This window comes from Theropithecus gelada, chromosome 6 (genome assembly GCF_003255815.1).
Source record: "Theropithecus gelada isolate Dixy chromosome 6, Tgel_1.0, whole genome shotgun sequence".
Lineage (NCBI taxonomy): Eukaryota > Metazoa > Chordata > Mammalia > Primates > Cercopithecidae > Theropithecus > Theropithecus gelada.
The window spans coordinates 155,282,972-155,304,318 of NC_037673.1; the positions used below are offsets into that span (position 1 = coordinate 155,282,972).

At 39.2% G+C, this 21,347-nt stretch overlaps 1 protein-coding gene across 16 annotated transcripts in view; it reads right to left on the bottom strand.

The window, feature by feature from the left end:
* EBF1 (early B cell factor 1) overlaps positions 1-21,347 on the bottom strand; it is a 404,490-nt gene that overhangs the window by 20,467 nt on the left and 362,676 nt on the right. For all 16 annotated transcript variants that reach the window (XM_025388336.1, XM_025388338.1, XM_025388331.1 and 13 more), the window contains one exon: positions 14,542-14,630. In XM_025388336.1, the coding sequence (XP_025244121.1) occupies positions 14,542-14,630 (89 nt within the window). The remainder of the gene's footprint in view (positions 1-14,541; positions 14,631-21,347) is intronic.

The window sequence follows — 21,347 nt, forward strand, 5'->3', positions numbered from 1 at the left end:
AGCATCATTTCAGGCCAGCAGTCTTGGATTTGAGGAGTGTGAACCTGGATTTCTTGTCCTGTGAGGGACAACCTTAAATAATATCTAGCCCATCAAAAAATATCCTTCACTGTAGTATCAACTTGTAAGGATTTAAGAAAGACTTAGTTCAGCTTTGCCCATGTGATTTGGCTTCTATTAGTTATTTCTGCAAATGGGAAGGAGAAAGAAAATTTCTGGGTCCTCTATGAGTTAGTACAATGGACCTGCAAGGTGCTTGGATTTCGGTGACCAGAAAATTGCTCTCACCTCCATGTCATTACGCTCCCAGTGAACTAGCCCCCAAGCGTGTTTGTGTTGGGGATCTAATATATTGCCTTTCAATCAGAGCTGAGAGCCACTGAACACACAGACAGAACATGACGAGCAGGTCAGGAAAGCAATAAAGATTTTACAGAGCTGTCCAAGGTGCTAAATTTACTCAATAATGGGTTTGGCACCATAGTGTTAACCTCTCATTTACTACCAGTTTGAGGGACTAAATTGAAGTAGCTGACTTCATTTACCTTGAAATGTATATTTTATGACATTATGTAAGTAGATTGAAAGGGCACTGCAGTTTTAACAATTTAAAGGCTAAAGCATGTTTAAGATGAAACTTGAATATTTATTGTATATTGCACTTAAAGTATATAGAATGTTAAAATGTATTGATTAAATTTGTAAAAGGCATTATAAAAATGACAGGTAGTATAAAAGATGTATGCCTTTTAAAATCAAATTGATAGTGTATGCCATCTCTTCTGTGGTCACAAGTGTAATTTTTTTGCAGTTTTATATGGTAATTTGAAAAATCTGTAATTTCACATTAGGAAATGATTGAGCCTTGGATGTTAAAAAAAGAAATTTCCCATAAGGGGAAGTGCTGGATGTTTCATATAATCTTTTGTCTCTCAAATTGTTCTTAAATTCTTATTTTTTGTGGCATTAGGCAGGAGCACAGTCTAAGAATCCTTTCATTTTAATATGCAATTTTAATATTTCTGAAAAGAACGAGCACTTGACTAGTACTAATATCTAATGTTTCAAGGAATTTATTTGTCAGGGGAGATTTTCTCTTCTTTTCATAATGTTTAAAACGTCTCCCTGCTTGCAGTTTCAAACGTAAGAGTGGATATTAGACAATTCCAAGATAATTAATTCTATCCTTAGGTTTTTTTTTTTAAAAAAAAAAACCCTTTTGGGAATTAAAAAGACATATACTAGTATCCTAAATATTGAAAAGCCCCAGAGTCTCCTTGTAGAGGTAATGCTTATTCTCCAATCTACATCCTGAGTCAGACAATTTTTCTGTTCATGGCCTTGGATTTCTTCTCTTAAAGATTAAAAAAAAAAAAAAAAAAAAAAAAAAAAAAAAAAAAAAAAAAGCTTTACTCCTTAAAAACAACAACTACTTTTCACTGATTGATTTCATCTCACAATCAAAACCTGGCTTCACCTGTCTTGCTATGACCATAGGTTGATGGTTGTGTGAGTAGGGGTCTATGGAGAAAAATGTGGATACATTATTCTTACTCTATTTAGAGTCTACAGAAATGTTAGGGAGACTGAAGGAGGAATGGGGTTCCAAGAAACAGTTCAAATGTAGCTGGCATGAGTTTTACTTATATTTTAGAAGCTTTGTAATAAAAATGCTGAATGGACTACAAATATAAAGGGAAGATTCAGCTTTACTTTCTACTTTGCAACCCAATCAATTAGCAAATATTGTTTGAGCTTTTTGTTGCCCTGTCATCATATATGGATCTTATTCTCCAGCAACTTTCAGGGCACATTATCTTCCCAGCACTGACCTACAAGGTTTGATGAGAGTCACAAAAGATCGTCACCATCATTTTGTCCTACCATCTTTATCCAATCACCTCTCCCTATGTGTTTGAAGAACTGCTCTCTATGCCTGTCCTCCCCAGCCTAGAAGTAAAACATTTGGCTCCTTTCTATCTCCATACCTTTGCTCCTTTTGCCTTCCCCTTTTTTGGGGGGGAATGCTGGCTTCAGTCTGTGCCCATTGACAATGCCTCTCTCCATCCTCTGAAGCCTGGTACCGAAGGGGATTGTGATGGTGCGGTAATGAAGGAGATAACTCTCATTTATTGAAAGTGGAACAAGAATTTATTCAACCTTCATAGAAAGCCTTTTAAGGTATTCTTTCTATTACCCCCTGACAGATGACGAAACTGACACTCAGCGAGGTCAGCTAACTTTCCCAAAGTTTCCACCGCTGACTAGTGGCTGAGCATGGATTCAACCCCAGGCCTGTTAGACATCAGAGCCTGGCTCTTGAAAATCACATTGTTCTATCAGAAATAATTCCTGATACCCCAGCTCCTAATCTGATACCCCAGTTCAGATTCCCCAGCTCCTAATCTCTCTAATTTCTCTGAAAAAGAGTGCTGACCATCTGTGTCACCCAGCACAGCACAGAAGTACATACTGAGAGGTCATTGTACTCTGATCTGAAGCATGTTAGTCTTCATTCTCCATAGCTAGACTGCAGAGTTTTTGAGGCCAGTGGTAGGTCTTAAATCTCTTTCTCTAAGCTCCTACCATAATGTTTAGCAAACCACAAGTACACAATTTGTATGATGAAATGACAAAAGTCATATTTGGCATGGTTTATAAAAGTAGAAGACTTAAGTTTGGTGTTCCATTTAGCTACAGACTTTTACGTCCAATATATAAATTCCCAAAGGTCAAGTTTTGATCACTGTGAGTTTTTTTTTTATGTCACTTTTTAATGAATTTGCTCTTTCATTCCTGCTGGCTTGGACTTACATTTTAATTTTGTGATTAATACAATGAATCATGTCTAGTACAGACATTATCTCAAGTTATAGGCTGCTAGCAACATGAGGTTGGTCCTTATGTCCTCAGTCTTTTATTAGCTATACTCTTAGGCCCTTGGAAATAGTTAGGTATTTGCACATTCATAGAAAGACACATTGGGAACCAGGCATATCATGACAAATATGCAGACATAGTTAACTCATCTTCTAGTTTATTAGTTAAAAATCTTAGGATTATTCACCATCTGTGGGAGTCTTCTCTTTAGCATTTGACCTGAAATCTATAGCTAATAAGCTCAAGTTCACTGGCCAATACTGGGCCGATTTATAAACCCAGTTCAATGTTTTGGGTGACGCAACCCCAGATGAGCAGGAAAGATAGTCTGAACTTTCCTGTGTTCATAGCATGTGTAGGTCAACTCATAAAGCCAATAGATACCCATACATGAACACAACATTAATTTTCATATTTCAGCATTAGATTTTGAGACTCTGGGAACTCCACCCATAAAATTAAAGCCCAGGGATGCTTCAGTAATTTGGGAGGATAATCTGTGCTTGGCTTTATGCTTACCCAAATAGGAAATAATGTTTTCAGGGATGTAGATGGAAACAGAAAAAAAAAGAAAAGAAAACTACAAGCATCAATAATCTAAGTCAAGTTGAGTTGGGTGATTTCTGAGAAAGAAGCACAATACTTCTCTGTCGCTGCACATTTCCCTGATACCCATTTATCACCAATCTACTTTGCCTTATCAGGGGATTCAAAATGTAGTGGCCAAATATCAGCAAGATAAAATGAAGTGAAATGACAAAATCACTCTTGATGTAGAGATGATAAGTACCTATCAATGAAATCAGCATTGATTTCACTGCCTTCCTTCATACAGGCTTTACTGCAGGACCCAGATTTTGATGTGTGCATTCAGCTCCTAGACTTTAAGTCCTGGATCTTTCCCCACTGGCTTCTGAAAGCCTGGGTGACATTACTGATTGGAAAGGCTGAATGCTGAAAAATTGATTGGAAGTTTCTTGCAGCCCATTTCTTGCAGAGCTGGATGTACAATGCAATAAATACTAGTTGTCCTGAGATGTATTTCTTTGGAGGGTAGTTTTATGTCCCAACTTCCTTTGTGTTTATTCAGCCAAATGGAAAATTCCACAATGGCAGACTTTGCATTCTAAAAAATCAGTATAATGAAGGCAGTGAGGGAAAGAGTAAAACAAACCAAAATAACGCTTGGGCACCGTTTAGTTTCCCATCCTCTGAGACATTCCTCAAATTTTTCATTTTTCTTGTAATATAAACTTCTTAAAATAGAGCTTACTGCAGATCATTAGAAGCCTTTAGTGTCACACTTTAAACACTCTTTACTTAGCAGCCCTATGACTGAGAAGAGTCACTTACATTTAGCATGGATATAATTAAACATGTTTCTGTTGAAAGGGGCATTCTCATTATAGCTAAGGACCACTTTAGAGTAAATTGAAATGGAAAGGAGGAACATAAATGAGGTATAGGTAGCAAGTAGTTATTTCCAGGGAGGCATAAAATGCCAAATGTATAACAATTATATTTTACAACCCCGCATTCTAAAGGCTTCGTAGTATTTTAGTATATAAGAAGATTCAGCTGAAGCTTCGACTGCCCCACAGAACATTCTAGCGCATACTTTTTGCCCAGAGTCTTTTTAAAAAATGAAATTCAAACCACAGTAAAAATCTCTAGACATTTCCAGAACAAAGGAATTAAACATTTTGAAAGAGTCTACTGCTATTAATACCAGAGGCCAAGGCACCAAAAGTATTCTAGTCTGGAGAAAATGCAGCAGGAGGACCTCTTCTGAACCTCCTCTAATTTTAAAGTTGATTTTATGTTCAGATTAGATGACAGCCCTCTTACTTCTCAAACATATTATTATGAACCAGCATGCAGTGTGGTTGGAGGTAAACCAGAAAGCCTTGCCTTTGTTAAAAACATGGTGTAGGAGACTCTGAATCATATGAAATTAAACTAGGTTGTAAGCTAACGCCGCTATATCAACGTAAGACATAGTAACTTATGTGATTGACTTTTACAGTGGAAAGAAAAAGGCTGTTTTCAAGCAACTGTTATTGCCTCAATGGAAAAAAAAAAAATCAATGAAAGTGAAATGAACAAGAGATTTTGTCTGAGTTGCAGTTAATACCACTGAAGAGCTATGGATATTAAAAGGTCAACAAATAAATTAGCCAGAGTGTTATGAAATGAATGATTTGGCTCATAATTTTATTGAGTGAAAATTGTTCGCTGCCTATTAGACCAGGTAATTTTTATCTGGTGCCTCAATTACTGTCCCGTAAGCAATAATATAGTTGTAAGAGCTGTTGGTTCGATCGCGTGACCTCTGAGAAGCTGGCTAGGACAGCTGACTTTACTATGATGGATAACTAAGCTTGGGCTCCATGAGGTGCCAAGCTTCCCTTTCCTGCAAGGGGATCTCATAAAAGAAACATTACAGCTTGATTCATTTTACCAAAATGTTCGACTTTTCAAGTGTCAGCAGTTAAGTATAAATTGTGAAACCAGGTATTTCTGAGAAGAGTTATGACAATGGCTTTCCCCTCCCTTTTTTTTGGTCTCCTGGCATTTTCTTCTAAATGGTGTCATGGTAATTGGTGAATGGGAGCCTGGGGTGCTTCCCGCCACAAATACAGTGAAAAATGGTGTCTGCACCCTTGTGACTATGACCTGCTTGGAGGTACAGAGCTGAACTTGGTAACCTCTGGCGGGATCTTCTTATTCCAATTCATTGTACTGGTTTAAGACCAACGCTGTGGGTTAGGTCCTGCTGAGTGCCTTGGAAATCGACTTTCTGATCAGGATAAAAGTCTCTGCTTAAAGAGAAAGCTCTGGACAGAGGTGCCTTTTTCAGGGGTAGGTTGTAAAGTCAGCACATGAAACAAAAACGGCCTAGAGTCAAAATTACCCTTGAAAATCTTTTAAGTCACCTTTAAGTCGCCAAGGCCTGGGCTTTTAGAAAACACAAAAAGCCAAAAATTAACTACTTCTGTTTCTCTTTGTCTTTTGACTGTGGCTTCTCTTTCCCTAGGCCAAGGCTGAATAAATACCGAGCTTAAAAGTAAAAGGACTGCTCAGTAAACAAAGAGATGTATTTGTCATGTACACATACGTGGATGTGTTTGTATGTATGTTTGGTGTGTGTGTATACAAATGCATGTGTATATTTCTATTTTTGGATGCATACTATAGGGAAACTTGAGTGATATGTTTCCATACTATATAGATACATAAAGGAGGCAAAAATATAATTTGCTTTTGCTTCTTAAACTGTTGAGCATGAACATCATCGGTTATTATGTGTATCTCCAGACAAACGATATCTGTAAATGATAATTCTCAAGGCTTTACAGATGGTCCTGAGTATAACTGCAATTAGAATCCACTGCTTCAAGACTGTTGGGGCTTGGTACTTATTACTCCAATGCTCCACTGAAGTGTTACTCAGGGCTGAAAATAGTGAGCAAGACTTAAGACCTCCAAGCATCTCTGTTCCGAAGGGCTTCAGTCTTTAAGGGGAGGATGTTGGGTGGCTGGAGCTAGAAATGAGTTCACCCCTTGGTTCTCCTGTCACCTACCCTTGAACTAATGAGTAATTATGTTCAATGCCCCTGTATGCAGGGTGTGATATGAAGTAGGTTAAACTTAATCCTCCCCATCAAGAACTCAGTGCTAAAAAAGAACTTGAAAGAGTTCCAGCACTGAGCTATTGGATAACGGTTATTGCAAGTCCCTCCCATAATGAATCTGCAGCTAAAAAGGGAAAGCATGGTACCCAGGGTTTGTTTGCATTTACAGGTGAGTTCTTCCTGCCACTTCCACCTAGCTCAGCCCTTTGTGAGCTAACCTCAGGCGTAGGCCACCACTTGCCTCCTTCTCTAACCAGGCTGGAAGGGTTTTAAGATTGATATTGTAAGTTCGCTTTTTTCCTTAAAATTTCTTAATTCTGGGAGGCACTGCTTAGGGATATAGGCTCTGGATCTGGAGTCCAATAGACTTGGCTCAAATCCATGTTCTGCTATGTATTAGCAGTGTAAACACATGCCTCTGTGTTCTCATCTGTAAAACAGCGTTAATACCAACACCTGGTTCAGTAGATTATATTTAGTTAGTGCTTATCAGGCAATAACCAGCAATATTATTAATAATTCCCATTTATTTTCCAAGGAACTCTGGCAAAAATATGTGCATTCTTCCAGTCAATGTGTATTGAGTGCTATGTTTGAGATCTAATCCTATTTTCAAAACTCTATAAAAGACTCTAAATGGACCACTGGTTAGGAAGTATGGGAAGTTAGGAAACCTCCACTTACTAGCTGCATAAGCTTGAGCAGGTTACTTGTCCTCTATGAACCTCAGTTTCCTCATCTCTAAAATGGGAAGGAAACAATAATGACAAGCAGAAGAATTTGCCACAAAATAAGTCAGCTCAAGATAAATAACCTAAAGAGGTGAGAATTACAACTTTCATGAGGGCCATCGGCCTTTTAAGTGAAGCTACAACTTCTAGCCCTAGGTAAATTACATGTGTAGGCATTTGTGTGTGCATATTTATCACGCACACATGCACGCACACACAGGAATTCTAAATGCAATTTCAGGGGTACACAGATCCAGGCTAAACTCCCTGGATAAAAGAAATATCAGTAGTAGGGGATACCAACCCCCTAAACTGAGCATGTTATCAAATGGGGAAATGGAATCTGCCTGTAAGTTTTCTGGTAGATACAGGGGGAATTGGACCGCATTCCATAGCTCGTGTTTTTGACAAGAGAATACAGAGACAAAATGTTTCCTGGAATCAAACTCAAGCATGTTTTTTTCTAAGAGCTGAATATACCATAAGTTTCGCCATTTGTTTCTGTGTTTTTGTCTAAGGAGGGTCACTTTCACTTCAGGATATAATGTTAATCGAGTTTCCTCAAATTAAAAAAGTGAATAAATGAGAAAGAGAGATAGTGAAAGCGAGAGAGACGCTAGTGTGGAAGATGAAGATGTTAAGTTTTTCTTTATCCTTTGCTGAATCCCTTAGTCATCCCCTTTCTGCTAGGAGGCAATGTGGTTATGCAAAGATTTCTTATTTGTATTTTCACTGATGCAACTGCAGGTTTTGAATTACTGGTAGTCTTTGCATAAAGACTAAAACAATAAAAGCATAATTAGAATACATTGTATACAGCCAACTCCAGTTTTATTTTGCCCCAGCTCTGTATTTATGATAAATCACTAAACATGAACGCTCTTTAGGGAGGGTGATTTTAGGTCTCATCTCTCCACTGAGCAAAAACAGTGCCTGTGACTGGAGCCTGAATTTCAATTTTGCAAGTGTACAGTTGAAGTGAATAATACTTGGCACAATGCAGTGCACAACTGAGCCACTAAATGGCTGATTTACTAAATTATTATTAGATGAGCCCTTGCTGTTCCAAATGAAAGTGCAGTCACTGTCTTCCTTCATGGTGTGTTCAAATTGTTCTGTGTTTAAATATTCAGCATGAGGCTAATGTGAACTGATGAACTGAGACTATAAACATTCACTTTCAATACAGATAGAGCGACAGAGATGCAACATATCATGTGGCCCGCAGAGGTGAAAATGATTTATATTTAAGGATGTTGCTGCCGACTTCCATTACTTTAAGGTACTCTTAATTAGCCTGGTGTTTGAAATGACTAATTCATGTGTACAGGGAGAGCCGCTTCATAGAGGCTGAGATTTTCGAATGCCAGTGAAGGAGTAGCTACCATGAGGATTTGCTACCTCTGTATTTCCAAGGAAGCCTTGAGTTCCTTCATGGCGGGCTGGCCACACAGCACCAGCAGACGAGCATGTCTGCCAGAGATACTATGGAGCTTTGACATTCAGTGAGCTTTTGGAGACCCACCAAAAGAGTCCACAATCCTTCCTTCCCACCATCCACCCTCCTGGTGTTCACCTCCCTTATAATCCCAACCTACTACACAGCCAGCCCCACTGATACTTCAATCCCCATGTCACCAGCTTCTTTACTGACACCTGCTGGAATGAACAACAACCTTTTGCTCCTTGGACAAATAGGACCCTCCTCTCTCTTCCCCTTTGAGGGCAGTTATAGGCAAGCACTTAAAATACTGTGATCACTTACAGTAGATTAGAATTTTTTATTGGTGCTGTGTTGCCATAACAACATGAAGACAGCAGATGACTTAAGCTAAGCTTGCAAAGCAAAAGGCTGCTCATCTGGCAGTTAAAATGAATACAGTTCATTTCACAAGTTTCCCATATGGACGCTTAGTGTATGGTAATGAGGAGACCATATGGTGAGAGAAAATGCACTGAGAACAATTGGGTTCCACTGGCTGAGTGGGAAGTTGGGAGAGAAAACCCGGGTGAGAGATTCTGGTGTGCTCTCTGGGTTCAAGGTTTGGCGGAGGTTTGTTTGGGACTGTTGTTTTCCACAGGGGTTTCGCGTTTCTTAATCCGTTCCTTAATATGTCGGCTGTGTGAAATGACAAACATCTTGCAAATTTTGCAATATCATTCATCACAAACTGTCAGCAGTGTTTGCAAATCTGACTTGCAAGATCTTTTAAATGTGTTGTTCTTAAAAGGCAACAGTACTAAGTTTTTAGACAAAGTGCAGGAAAATTTAAGCACTTCTGACAAGCAGAAACATTAACAGTAATCATTTTAAAAACACTCGCATCTTTTGCCTGCATGTTTAGCTGTAAATAATGCTAGAATGTATAAAAGCTTTAAAGTAAAAATGTAATAAATACTTTTTATTATGTTTCATAAAGGATAAAAAATGCTTTGAGCTATGTCTACGTGTTATCTATACATGCAGACGTATAGAGATGGATGACTCCCATTCTCCTTACTACTAACCAGATTGGGGACCTGGGAGGACAGCTTGAAAAAGGCTCTGAAGTCAATTCTGTACTATACATGCTTCATAAAAGATGAATATAAATGCATTAGTTAGACACGGTGAGCTAAATTAGAAGGTCAGGCAGGGCTGGGAGGGCTGAAAAATCACACAACCAATGAGTGTAATTACTCTTTTTTAAGTCTATTAAGTGGTGTTGTTCTATCAAGGCTCAGGGGTATAGGACATGAAGAACAAGATAAAGTAATGTGTATTTATTACTCCCACTGGATCAATTTACCAGATATTTTCAGCTCCATAAAGCAAAATACACAAATGCAGCCTTTGTTACTTTTCCCAAACTGCTTTATTTTCTCTAAAAGAGGGGCTGGCTCTTGGAGAAAAGACTCATTTGCCCTGAGAAGGTCCCCAGGCCAAGCCTTCTCAGTAGGGAAATGAGAGAAAGCTGGTGAGAATCTACATAAGGTTGGGGGCCAGGTGTCTGCAGAGGAGACACCTCAAGGCAGAATTATTGGGGTCTTCATATCTGCAGGAGAACTGGGAACTCAACATAGTGAAGACAGTGAGGCTACCGACCCTGAGGGCCTGAGTTTGAATCGTAGTTTTCCCACTTGCTAGCTGTGACGTCGTAGCAAGTCATTCAGACCTCTGGGCACTCTAACTCCTCATCTGTAAAATGGGGAACACCCATGGTGAGGGGATTAGTGGCCCCCATTTACTGGAGTCTCACTAGATGCCAGGGATGCCTCTTGGCATAAATTATCTCATTAACACCTAACAACAACGCCGTGAGGCAGCTGCTTTACAGAGGAGAAACCTGAAGCGTGGGAGGTTGAGTCGTGTGCACCAAGTAGTGGATCTCGTTTCCAAAACGCACATCTTTCTGACTTGAGAGCCCACTCTCTTGGCCTCTGTGCTCTTCGAAAACCTTAATAATGCAGTGCTGGGCTCACAGTAGGCATAAAGTAAACATTCCTTGCTTCCTAGGGTTCACAGCTGACACGCCTGACGCCAGTTAAACTCAGGGTGTGCTCTCACTGCCTTAGGGCTAAGGCTCACTGACCACTCATGAAGGCAACTAACATACTGCAAGGGGGCGGAGATACCTCTGACCTTGAACACAGAGAGCGCTCCTTGTTCAGTGTATCTGGATTGCATCACTGCAGCCATCAGCATCTCAGAATTTCTGATCGACCACGTTCCCCATCCCCTCCACCTCTAAATTACAAGAAGAGTCAACCTTGACCCCAAAGTTGGTCACATGTTCCTCCCCTTCCTGCCAGGATCCAGAGAGAAAGGCGAAACTGTATGAAACAGAACAGAATGCTGTGATTTAAAAACCTTAGCCTGCCCTTTTCTCCCTGTGTATATGAAAAAGGAAACCAAAAAACATCTGGGGTTAGCATAATTACAGTATTTTAAATTTGTGTGTACAGCAACTATCACTGATGGTGACTTTCAGGGACAAAATAATTTACAGAGCAGGATTCCGCCTGCTCCCGTTTTCCTATTTGGTAAATGGGAAAGATGTCTGCTGCCCCAGCTTCTCTCGCAGGAGGGACTCCAATAAAACAAAGCACGTCCAAATTTTTTTGAAAAAGAACAAGCCTGTATACAAAGGCATATTATTATGGAAAGCCGTCTTCTTGGTCTTTGGAGCAGTTTCATTTGACAGAATATGTGGGTGGTTGTATGAATCTAGCTTTGTCTATTCACAAACACATGGGTTTAATAAAGAGGAGTTTGTTTTTTAAGGTGTGTGGTCCATAGCTCACTGAAACACTCCTGTTTGACAAACACTGACCATGATCCTAAGAAAGGCGCAGCCCATTTTTATGCCCCTAACAATGGACAGCAGGAGTATAAATCTCCCCAGTCCACAGGAATACCTTGTGCTGGCTCCATCCGCCACTTCCTGACCCTGCCCTTGAACTCTCTCCACTTTAACATTCAAAGCCAAGAGGACAGCCACTTGGCTCTGAGTCACACTGAGAGCTTCCTGGGGTGGGCTCCGGCCAGGCCTTGCACGATCAAGTGGCTAGATGCAAGCCGTGGAGTGTTTCCTTAACACACAAATCCATTGTGTCCTTGATTACTCTTTCCAAACCCAGGAAACAAGGGTTGGGAATTTTACCATCAGGGACAAAGTGACACGTGCCTATGCTATTTGTTCAACATTTCTGAACATAACATGCAACCATAAAAGTGTTTTCAAAAGTAAGTACGCAAACTCAACCCTAGATTCCATTTCTCTCCTTTCCTTTCTAATCAGAAAAAGGACTGTCTGGTTTCTGTAGACCTCAACCATTAAACCAGATTTGTCTTCTAGTTCTGTTACCCAGGCTGGAGTGCAGTGGTGGGTATGTCTCACTGCAGCCTTGACCTCCTAGGCTTAAGCAGTCCTCCCACCTCAGCCTCCCAAGTAGCTGGGACTACATGCACACACCACCATACCTGGCTAACTTTTTTCATTTTGCAGAGGTAGGGTCTTGTGATGGTGCCCAGGCTAGTATCAAATTCCTGGCCTCAAGCAATTCTCCCACCTCTGCTTCCCAAATTGCTGGGAATACTGGCATGAGCCACAGCTCACTAAGTATTTTTAAAGTGGCAAGTATGGGCCAGATGCTATGCCAAGGACACCCATGAGATGACCTCTCTTTATCCTCACATGATCCTATGATCCCCTATGAGCTAGCATGATTAATTATCCCCATTTTATCGATGAAGAAACTGAGGCACAGAGGAGAAATCACATGTTCAACTGCTCACCAGGATTAGGATTTCCTGTTCTGCCGAGATTGGGTGGAAGAGCTCTCAGAAGCAAGGGTCCCATTGTCACTCAACTGGCAAATCATCATAGCTACCTTTTGTTAGCTCTAAATAAGTCATTGAAATGTAACTTGAAAAGGTACAACATAGCACCGTCCCCATTTAACAGAGGAAGACACTGAGGCACAGAGAGGTAAACAATTTTGACCTAGGTTGCATAGCTAGAAAGTGGCCAATGTTTGAATTCCACCTTGTCCAACCTGACTCTCCTCAATACCTCCAGTGGACTCAAGAGATCAAACAGTAAAGCAAGTGCTAAAGTGAATATAGTGCCCAAATGGGAACAATGGGAAGAATCTGTCATGGTACCCCTGCCTTTGTTCTAACACTAAGACAGCTAAGGCACCTACCATTAGTCAGACCCACATCATTTATATCATCGTGCTATAAAATTACCAGTTGTCCCATAGGAAATCCATGGGACCATGTTCTTGCTAGACAGAGGAACCTAATGGTAAATCTCTCCATAGACCATCTATGCCATGGGTGGAGACTGCTGTTTATTATTATATGATTTAATCTACTAAATAATAAATAACCTGTAGATGATGTAATTGCTTATCAAGAATAAATTGGGTTGGAAAAGGAAAGGGAAGGACAGCACTTCAGTGGAAGTGAGGTTGTTCTGGGAAATTGAAGGTTGAAACTGAAGGCATCATCTCTGAAAACTGAAGGTGTTTTCCCCCCTCAGTTAAGATGCAGGACACATGCCCTTGCTCATCACAGTCCTTCCTCTCTTGGAGCAGTTAGCACCCCTCCTCCCCATGCGCCTCACATCTGTGTAGTGACCTGAGGGGTGGGTTTCTCCCGTACAGGGCCAGTTCTGACAGGTGGCCCTGCCTACAAGGGCAGCCAGCACACAGGTAGGATTTGATGACGAACTGGTCCCCCAAGGAGGTTCACCGAGCTAAGAAGGATGGCAACTTCATTTTCACAAGTGTTTTACAAGGATACCTAGACCTGGAAATGGCATATCTCTCGATTTACTGTGGCAAGAAAGAGTCCTTGAAACTAATTCAATCGAATGTTAATAGTTTTTACCTGTGTGGTAAATGAAGCTTTTTGCTGTCAGGAAACAGTGAATGGAAGCTCAATGAATTCTGTACTTTGAGCTTCCTTCACATTTAACTGCCTGCTTTTGAGTCCTCACAGAATGTTGGTTGCACTTTTCTTTAATGTGCTATTATTTTTGGTTATGATTAGTTGTGTTTGGGACTCTCTCCCACATACAACCCAAGTTCCTGAGGTACAGGGATGGGGACATCCCAAACATTCACAACAGGTATGCAATAGTCAATAAAGGTCGGTTTCCTTCTGTCTGCACTGGCAGTTAATGATGTATTGGTGACATATATGACTCTGTCTTGAATTTTTGTTTAATGTCTCTCATATTTGTGCCTATTTTCCCAACTAGGTAGAATGCCTTAGGAGAAGAGAGGTTGTCTTTGCCCAGTCTCAGGATCTACCAATACATCTTGAGCTCTAACTATTCTCCTCTTGCGAGGACTAAGTACGGATCCTCATAGACAGAAATTTGGTGTTCCTTTTTCTTTTGAGAATTGGTAAGATGTAGCAATTAAGTAGCTCAGACTCTAGGGTCATGCTGCATAGGTTGGAATATCAGTTTAGCAATTTACATGCTATGTGACCTTGGGCAAATTATTATTTAATCTCTCTTTGCTTCATTATTTTCTCTTCTAATATAGGAATGGTAATACTACCAACATCAGAGCGTTGTTGAGAAGATAAAATGGCATAGCAGATATAAAAGTAAGCACGGTGTTGCCTGGCACATAAGTGCTTGCTACTTTTATTATTGCTTACCTTATAGCACCAAACACACAAAACACAAAAATATGAGTTGTTTACCTATGAACTAATTTTTATCAGCAGCAGAGTTTTCTGCAAATCACTCAAGTCCAAATTTTCAGAGACTACAAAAAGGCAGTATCCTCACCTTTGGCAAACGCTCAGGGTCACCAGGGTGCCGAGGAATGACCTTCTGTAACCTCTGGAAACCATAATCGATGGTGGGTTCGTTGAGCGCTGCAATAAAGAAGTCACACGATTAGTACATTTTCAAGAAATAAAGCAGAACATGGCTTGCAACACTAATGGTATGGAAATAACCAGGAAGTCCAAAGTTTAATTGATACTTTTGAACTGGATCAGAAGATGATTACGTGAGTGATCTCTTTGCTGAAATTTCCACCATCTGCTTTATACCACGATGGGGAGTGACCTGGCCAAAAGAACATTAGGAGTAGGTCTTGAACAGTGTTCCTTTGGCCAAATTCTACACTCCTTATGTGATCATAAATAGAAAGTAAAATGGTATTTGATGTGAGATTTTTAGGATTCACTTTAATTCAGTTGCTCAGGTAAAAACACTCAAGGGCTTGCCTGGCAGTATCTATATCCTGTAAACAGCAGGAGAATTAAAAGTATCTGCTTAACTGCAAAATCCCTAGCGGACCTCAGCTGATACAATATCTTAGTACAATTAAGCATGCAAGAGGCTGGTGAGAGCAGAGGAGAGTGAATAGAAGTGAATCTTCCAGGTATGGAAAGCCGGTGCCACCCTTGAGAGAGTCTGCAAAGGGGATGGGTATTGAAAATGCCCTGATTCAAAACCCTCACATCTGAAATGATAGATCCTTTCACCAACATTGATATTATTTGGAACCAGCGTCTGAAGTACTAGCTTAGAGCAGCCGAGTCTCCAAAAATAATCCTTGAAAAGACCAAAAGAAGAGCAAACCTGGAATAACATTTGGAGACCATGGACCTTGCTGTGTGCACACTGACCACACACTCTTCAAAGCATGCTTAAATTAAACACAATATTAAGTGGACTCTGGTCTATTATTTTCAAAATTTCTCCCTGGTATATGAAATATCTTCAGGCTATCTCACGTGAAATAGTGGAGATGCAAAACATGGCAGCTCCTATCCATAGCCTCCACCTCCCTATATTCTCTAAGTAAGGGGTAAGTGGGTGTTTTTAAAATTTCTTTTCTTTTTTAGTATAATCAAAGTGTTCAACCACATATTTTCTCACATGCTGAATAAAAAAGACAGTCTGTGTAGTTCTGACATTTAGCTATACATTAAAAAACAAGTTGCCACACGCTTTACTTAAAATGCATTTCCATTAACCTAAATTTTAAAAGTAAGATTCATACTAGTACTAACTTTAAAAAAACTGTATTAAATTCAAATAGGTCCCAAGGCTAATGGAAGCAATTTGTATACCAACCCAAACTGACTGGCCCACTTTTCAAAATACAGGTATGATAATCTTGTGGTTTTAAAAGGACATTTAAATTGAAAGACTGTGAATTTAGTACATAATTATACCAATAGAACCCTTTAACTTGTCAACTTGTAAATCTAAAAGGCTATCAATCATTTCTAAAGAGGAAATAAACCTTAAAATTCCTTGATTGACAGTGCTTACTTTTTATGTAAGGAAAAAAAGAAAGGAAAAAAAGGCTGCATAAAGTGGCCAGAAATCCATTTACAAAAGTACATTGTTTTACATAGGTGAGTAAAAAGCCAATAATTACACCTCCAAAAGCACATAAATCAGAGTAAGTACTTTTTCTTCACTTGTATATTTTAAGTTAGATGAACTTTAGGTAACTTTTTATTAAAAAGATTTTTTCCCCAAATGCAATGCTTATTGAAGTCATTAATAGAGTGGCATTTTCATTTAAGATAATGTAATCATTTTTGCAAATATGAGATTTAGTCAACCCTCCCCCCCATTTCCAAACAGTAAACTTTCAACCTGCCTCTTGTGGAAATTAACTAAAATTACACCCAAGTGTACCAAATATTTCTATCTATACTAGTATATGAGTTAGGACACAATATTTATTATTCTTTCCATTTTATGAATTTCTAAACCCTTGAGAAGAATTCTTTTTTCAAATTAGACTTGTAGAGAAATGCCATAGAATTCTTTATTCAGGGAAGCTGTTACTTGTAAAATCCACGGTATTTAATCAAGAAATGTGTGAGAGAGACAGGAATCAGCACCAAGGTTTATTTATCATATCCACCCCCCACCCATAATGCTACTTGCCAACAAAAATGTTTAACCATAAATAGTAGCTTTAGACAATTAAATGCATCATTTTAGTATCTGAAAACATAATTCAGCATCCTGAAAATTCTAATTCTTGGTTTTACTTTTCAGTCTAAGGTACCAATAAAATTGGAATTGTTGCCCCACCTCTTCAATCATTAGCATAATGAATTCCTATTGTGTCTAGAAATTCATGGTTGTTAGCTGAATGACTGTCTGATGTATGGCGGGGAGGGATATGTTTCTCCGGCTATATGGCCAACTCACAGAGGAATGACCGACAATATCAGCAATTAAAAGAACCAATTCAAATATCATATGGAACTAATAGCTAAAGAGCTGAGGAGAAGTCATTCTGCTGTCACAGAGTAATTGAATTAGACATATTAAACTCATTATTCAAAGACAAATACGGATTTACTCCATGGATGTGTACTATGAGAGAGGAAATATTTAAAGAGTAAGGCAAGGGTTTTTAACTTATGTCCCATGCCTTTATGATTTGCTGTCTGTTCATAGTTTTAAACAAGTTAACCGGCCCTCAACACAGGTATTAAATATTACAATGGAATTGTCCAGTGCTGCAGACAAAGCTAACATTAAAGATGCTAGACAAAGCTCACTGTCCTAGATCCAAAGAAACCTGATGATTTATCTGATTGCACTGACTAGAGAAAAAAATTAAACCAATTACTGAGTGCGGGGGAGCCATCTGACAAAGACTGTTATTTTAATTGCCCCCACAAAAAATATATTAAATATCTGGGAAGTGAGGGATGGCTAATTTAAGACACCCTCCTCATGGAATAGAATATGATGCAATCCTCAAAAGCAATGACATAGGAAAAAATATTTACTGATATATTGCTTGGTTAAAAAGTAGATTACAGGAGCACGTATACAATATAGTTACTTTTTTAAACAAGCATATATAGAATAAAGAAAATGTGTCTGTGTATAAACTGCCAAATAGTAGTTGTTTCTAAGTAGTGGGTCTTAAAGTGCTTTTCTTCCTGCTCTTTTTCCTGTGAATTTTCTAAATTTTCCACAATGAACATGTATTACTTTTATAATCAGAGAAAAAGGTTAAGAGCAAGAGATTGTTGCTGAGATGGAATCTGACCTGCTTGTATAAAGTAATGACATAAGAAACTATGCTTTAAAAGGGGTCTGTATACCCTTTAATAACCTTGCATAGGTTATTACAGACCATAAGAAAAATAAGTAGTATACTTTTGGCCAGTTGTATAAATATGTGACTATTCATAAACTCTCTGAAAATCAACAGAGAGGGTAACAGGGAGGAATCATAAAGAATGGTATATTTATTTCATCAGTGGGGGTAGTCATACCTTAGGGACATACATCTACTCTGCAAGAATGTAATATAAAGTTAATCCTTCAACAAAGTGACCTCATTGTACTCAAGCGCAGGGCTCAGGAGGCACCAGAAGAAATGGGACTAACCAATTTTTTTTCCCCTCAAACTTGGGACAATTCCGAGAATCTGGTAGAGCAAGAAAAAAAAAAAAACAAAAAAACCCACAAAACTTAATTGGACACAATTAACCATAAATAAAGAAGCATGAGCATCTTAGATTGAAAAAAGAAAAACAGATGAAGCCGTAAACTGCAAGAGGAATGGAATGATGAGAACAGCTTGTGTGGCCCTGCTTCCAAATACCCAGTCCACACACTCTCTGAAAAGGGTTTGAGAGGGCGTCACCCTAAACCAGTTAGGAACAGTAGCTGAATAAGGAAGGATCGTAGGTTTTGAAGAATCCGTTATCCCAAATAGAAAAGCCTCAATGTTTATATCATGAGAATAAAATGGGGCCAATGTATGCATTTTAAAAATTCCAGAAGACATTATACATTTATTCAGTAATCATTTTTAGCGCATACCATATGCTCAAGGAGAGGGGGTGGCATTCGTAGGAATGAACTGTTTAGTGTCACAATACCATCAGCCCTTAAAAACAAACTTTCTGAAAGGTACACATAATCCAACCCCCAAAGACAAATGAAATCCTCTACTTGCAGAGCTGGGACACAGCTCAGCATCTCACAGTCGGGTCCTCCTCATAGTCACCACCTCTGCTCTGCTCTGCTCTTCTTTCTGACAAAGTCTAGGGTCACAATACACTTAATGGGGATACATTAAAGAACCATCAGGTTATTGAGGGGCCACAGCAATTGAATTCAAGCTGTCTTCCCCTGACCCCTTCAAACTCATTTACTGGTAGATATTTACTGAACCCACATAGTAGGACTTTGTGGGGTTGTATACAGCTTATGGAGGGGTACATCTGAAACATTTCCTGCAAATGCATAAAAAGCAAGATCAAATGCTCCTGAACAGGGGAGCAAGCTTGCAGGGTGATGTCTCAGCTGAGATTTCAGAAGGATCCCCTCACCCACAGCTATGATGTGATATTGTGGAATGGATATTGGTGGTATGTATCTGTTGTATGCACCAGGATGCCATTTCAACTGTATCAACATTACTACTTTTGAAAAAAAAAGTTTATGAAATGGTTCAAAGAATCAAACTGTTTTATTCTGGCTTTATGTTGGGACTGCTTATAGAGGGGCTTTAGGTTCCTTCCGGATCTCATCATCTAGAGGGCTTTAGGTTCCTTCCAGATCTCATCATCTCAGACCCCTAAAGGCAACCAGTAACTTTTATTCCAACCAGCCTCTCAGCCTTTCTCTTTATGGGCTTCAATCCAGGTGGTGGTCAAGACAGAACAGCTCTGGTTCTACAAAGTTACAATCTCTAATGTCCAAATGTGCATGCAGCATGAAATGCTATACGCAAAGAAAATCGAGATAACACAATTTTTTATGCACTCATACAAATCACAAATTTTACTCTTAATAATGAGTGAATTCTAACCAAATATATATGTGGCCTTTTTTATGCCTATAGTCTCTTTTTCTTTTTTAAAGAAATCCACTTCACAAACACATCAAATATAGGAAATTCTCTGTAAGGGGGTTTATTTGCAAATTAAAATCATATAGTCAAGCCAGATGCATTCTCAGTTATGAAAATTGATTTTTCTCTTTTTGGAGTTTCCTTTTAAAGAAGTCACTCCTCCGTCCCCCTTAACTTCTTGAATACTTATTCTTGGAAACAATGGAAATGAGAGGCTGCAGAGTTCTGTTCAGAAACACCAGGGGAAAAGTGCTTTGGGTGCCATTCCAACATTGGCTCACAGAGTTCCCTGCTTTTATAGCTTAGCGACTCACTGCCGTGCTTTCACATATTTCTGGGGTTTTAATTTCCTTTTTTTAATGGTTGTGTGACATGATGTCATTTTGACTGGAAATAAAAAGAAATGCAGATATTAGGAAGGCAATATTAATATTCTATTGCCATTTAATGTCCAAACAAATATCTAGACTCTATGCCAAGTAATAAATAAAACCTCATAGCAGAGGCAATGATAAAACTAGCACCTGGGTCTCCAAGCTTCCCTGGTGACTACTCTATATTTGAACTAAAGGAGTAACAGCAGAGCATTTCCCTCCAAGGCAGATCCATTCTGGGCATGAGAGTTATTACATATGTGTTAGGCAGAGACTTTTTGTTCCATAATGGCCCCATTTTTCCCTCAGTCACTAAATTAACAACCAGAGGTAAACAATAAAACAGCAAGTTATCTTCATGAATCTATCTTTAAGACTGAGTTTAAAATATATAAACCAAAAAATCAACCAGAAACCTAAACAAGGCCAGAAATATTGTTCATGAGGAAATTTGTTGCACTTCCAGCCATTTGGATATTTCATTACCTGCCTAGATGTTTGATGCACAAACGGCACACAGGGTCACCTCTTCGGTGGAAGCGATACACTTCCTAAGAAACCTAACACCAAATTCCTTGCAAGTAGAGCTCCTGCTTTCCCCGTGAAATGCTTTTACAGCTGGGTGCCCCTGCCTCTGGAGCGAGTGAGGCTCAGAAGGGCTTCAGGGGAGAACTCACTGAACCACAGAAAGCTGTAACTTTCTGCAACAAGGGTGTCAAGACGAAGCCAACACAGGCAGACTTCACCAATATAGAAGCCAGAGAAAAATTTCCAAACTGCCTCTGAACACTCCCTGATGTCTTATTTGTAGTCTTCGGGTCTCTTGATGTGTGACAACAACTTTGAGATTCAAAAATCAAGCAAAGGAAGCAATACCTCTCTCTACCACAGGCACAATCAGAGATATTAGGTGGCTTGAGTGGCTAAGTCCTTTTTACAAAGAGTGTAGCCAGGGCAACATGCAAAGCAAAGGCTGAAGACAGAAGGTCAACTGAAAAGCAAAGAGCCTAGGAGGATGAAACAAAGCAGGGGCACTCGGAGGAAGACTGATGAGGGAAGATCCTCAGGACTGTAGCTTGGAGTGCAAAGAACTTGCATGTGCTTGGAAATTAACAACTCTTGGAGAAGTAAAAGCAATCAAGAAGTGGAACAAAGAATTAGGAGACTTGCTTTTGTTTTTCAAAATGAAATCACCTTACTGATTTTCTAAAGCTAAAAGTAATGTTAACATAATTATTATATTTAAGAAAATGTTTAAAGGCAGGGAAACCCCCGTAATATCCCCATTCATGTAGAAGCATGATTGATATTTTAGTATGCTTTCAAACATTTTCACAATACTATTTTATATATGT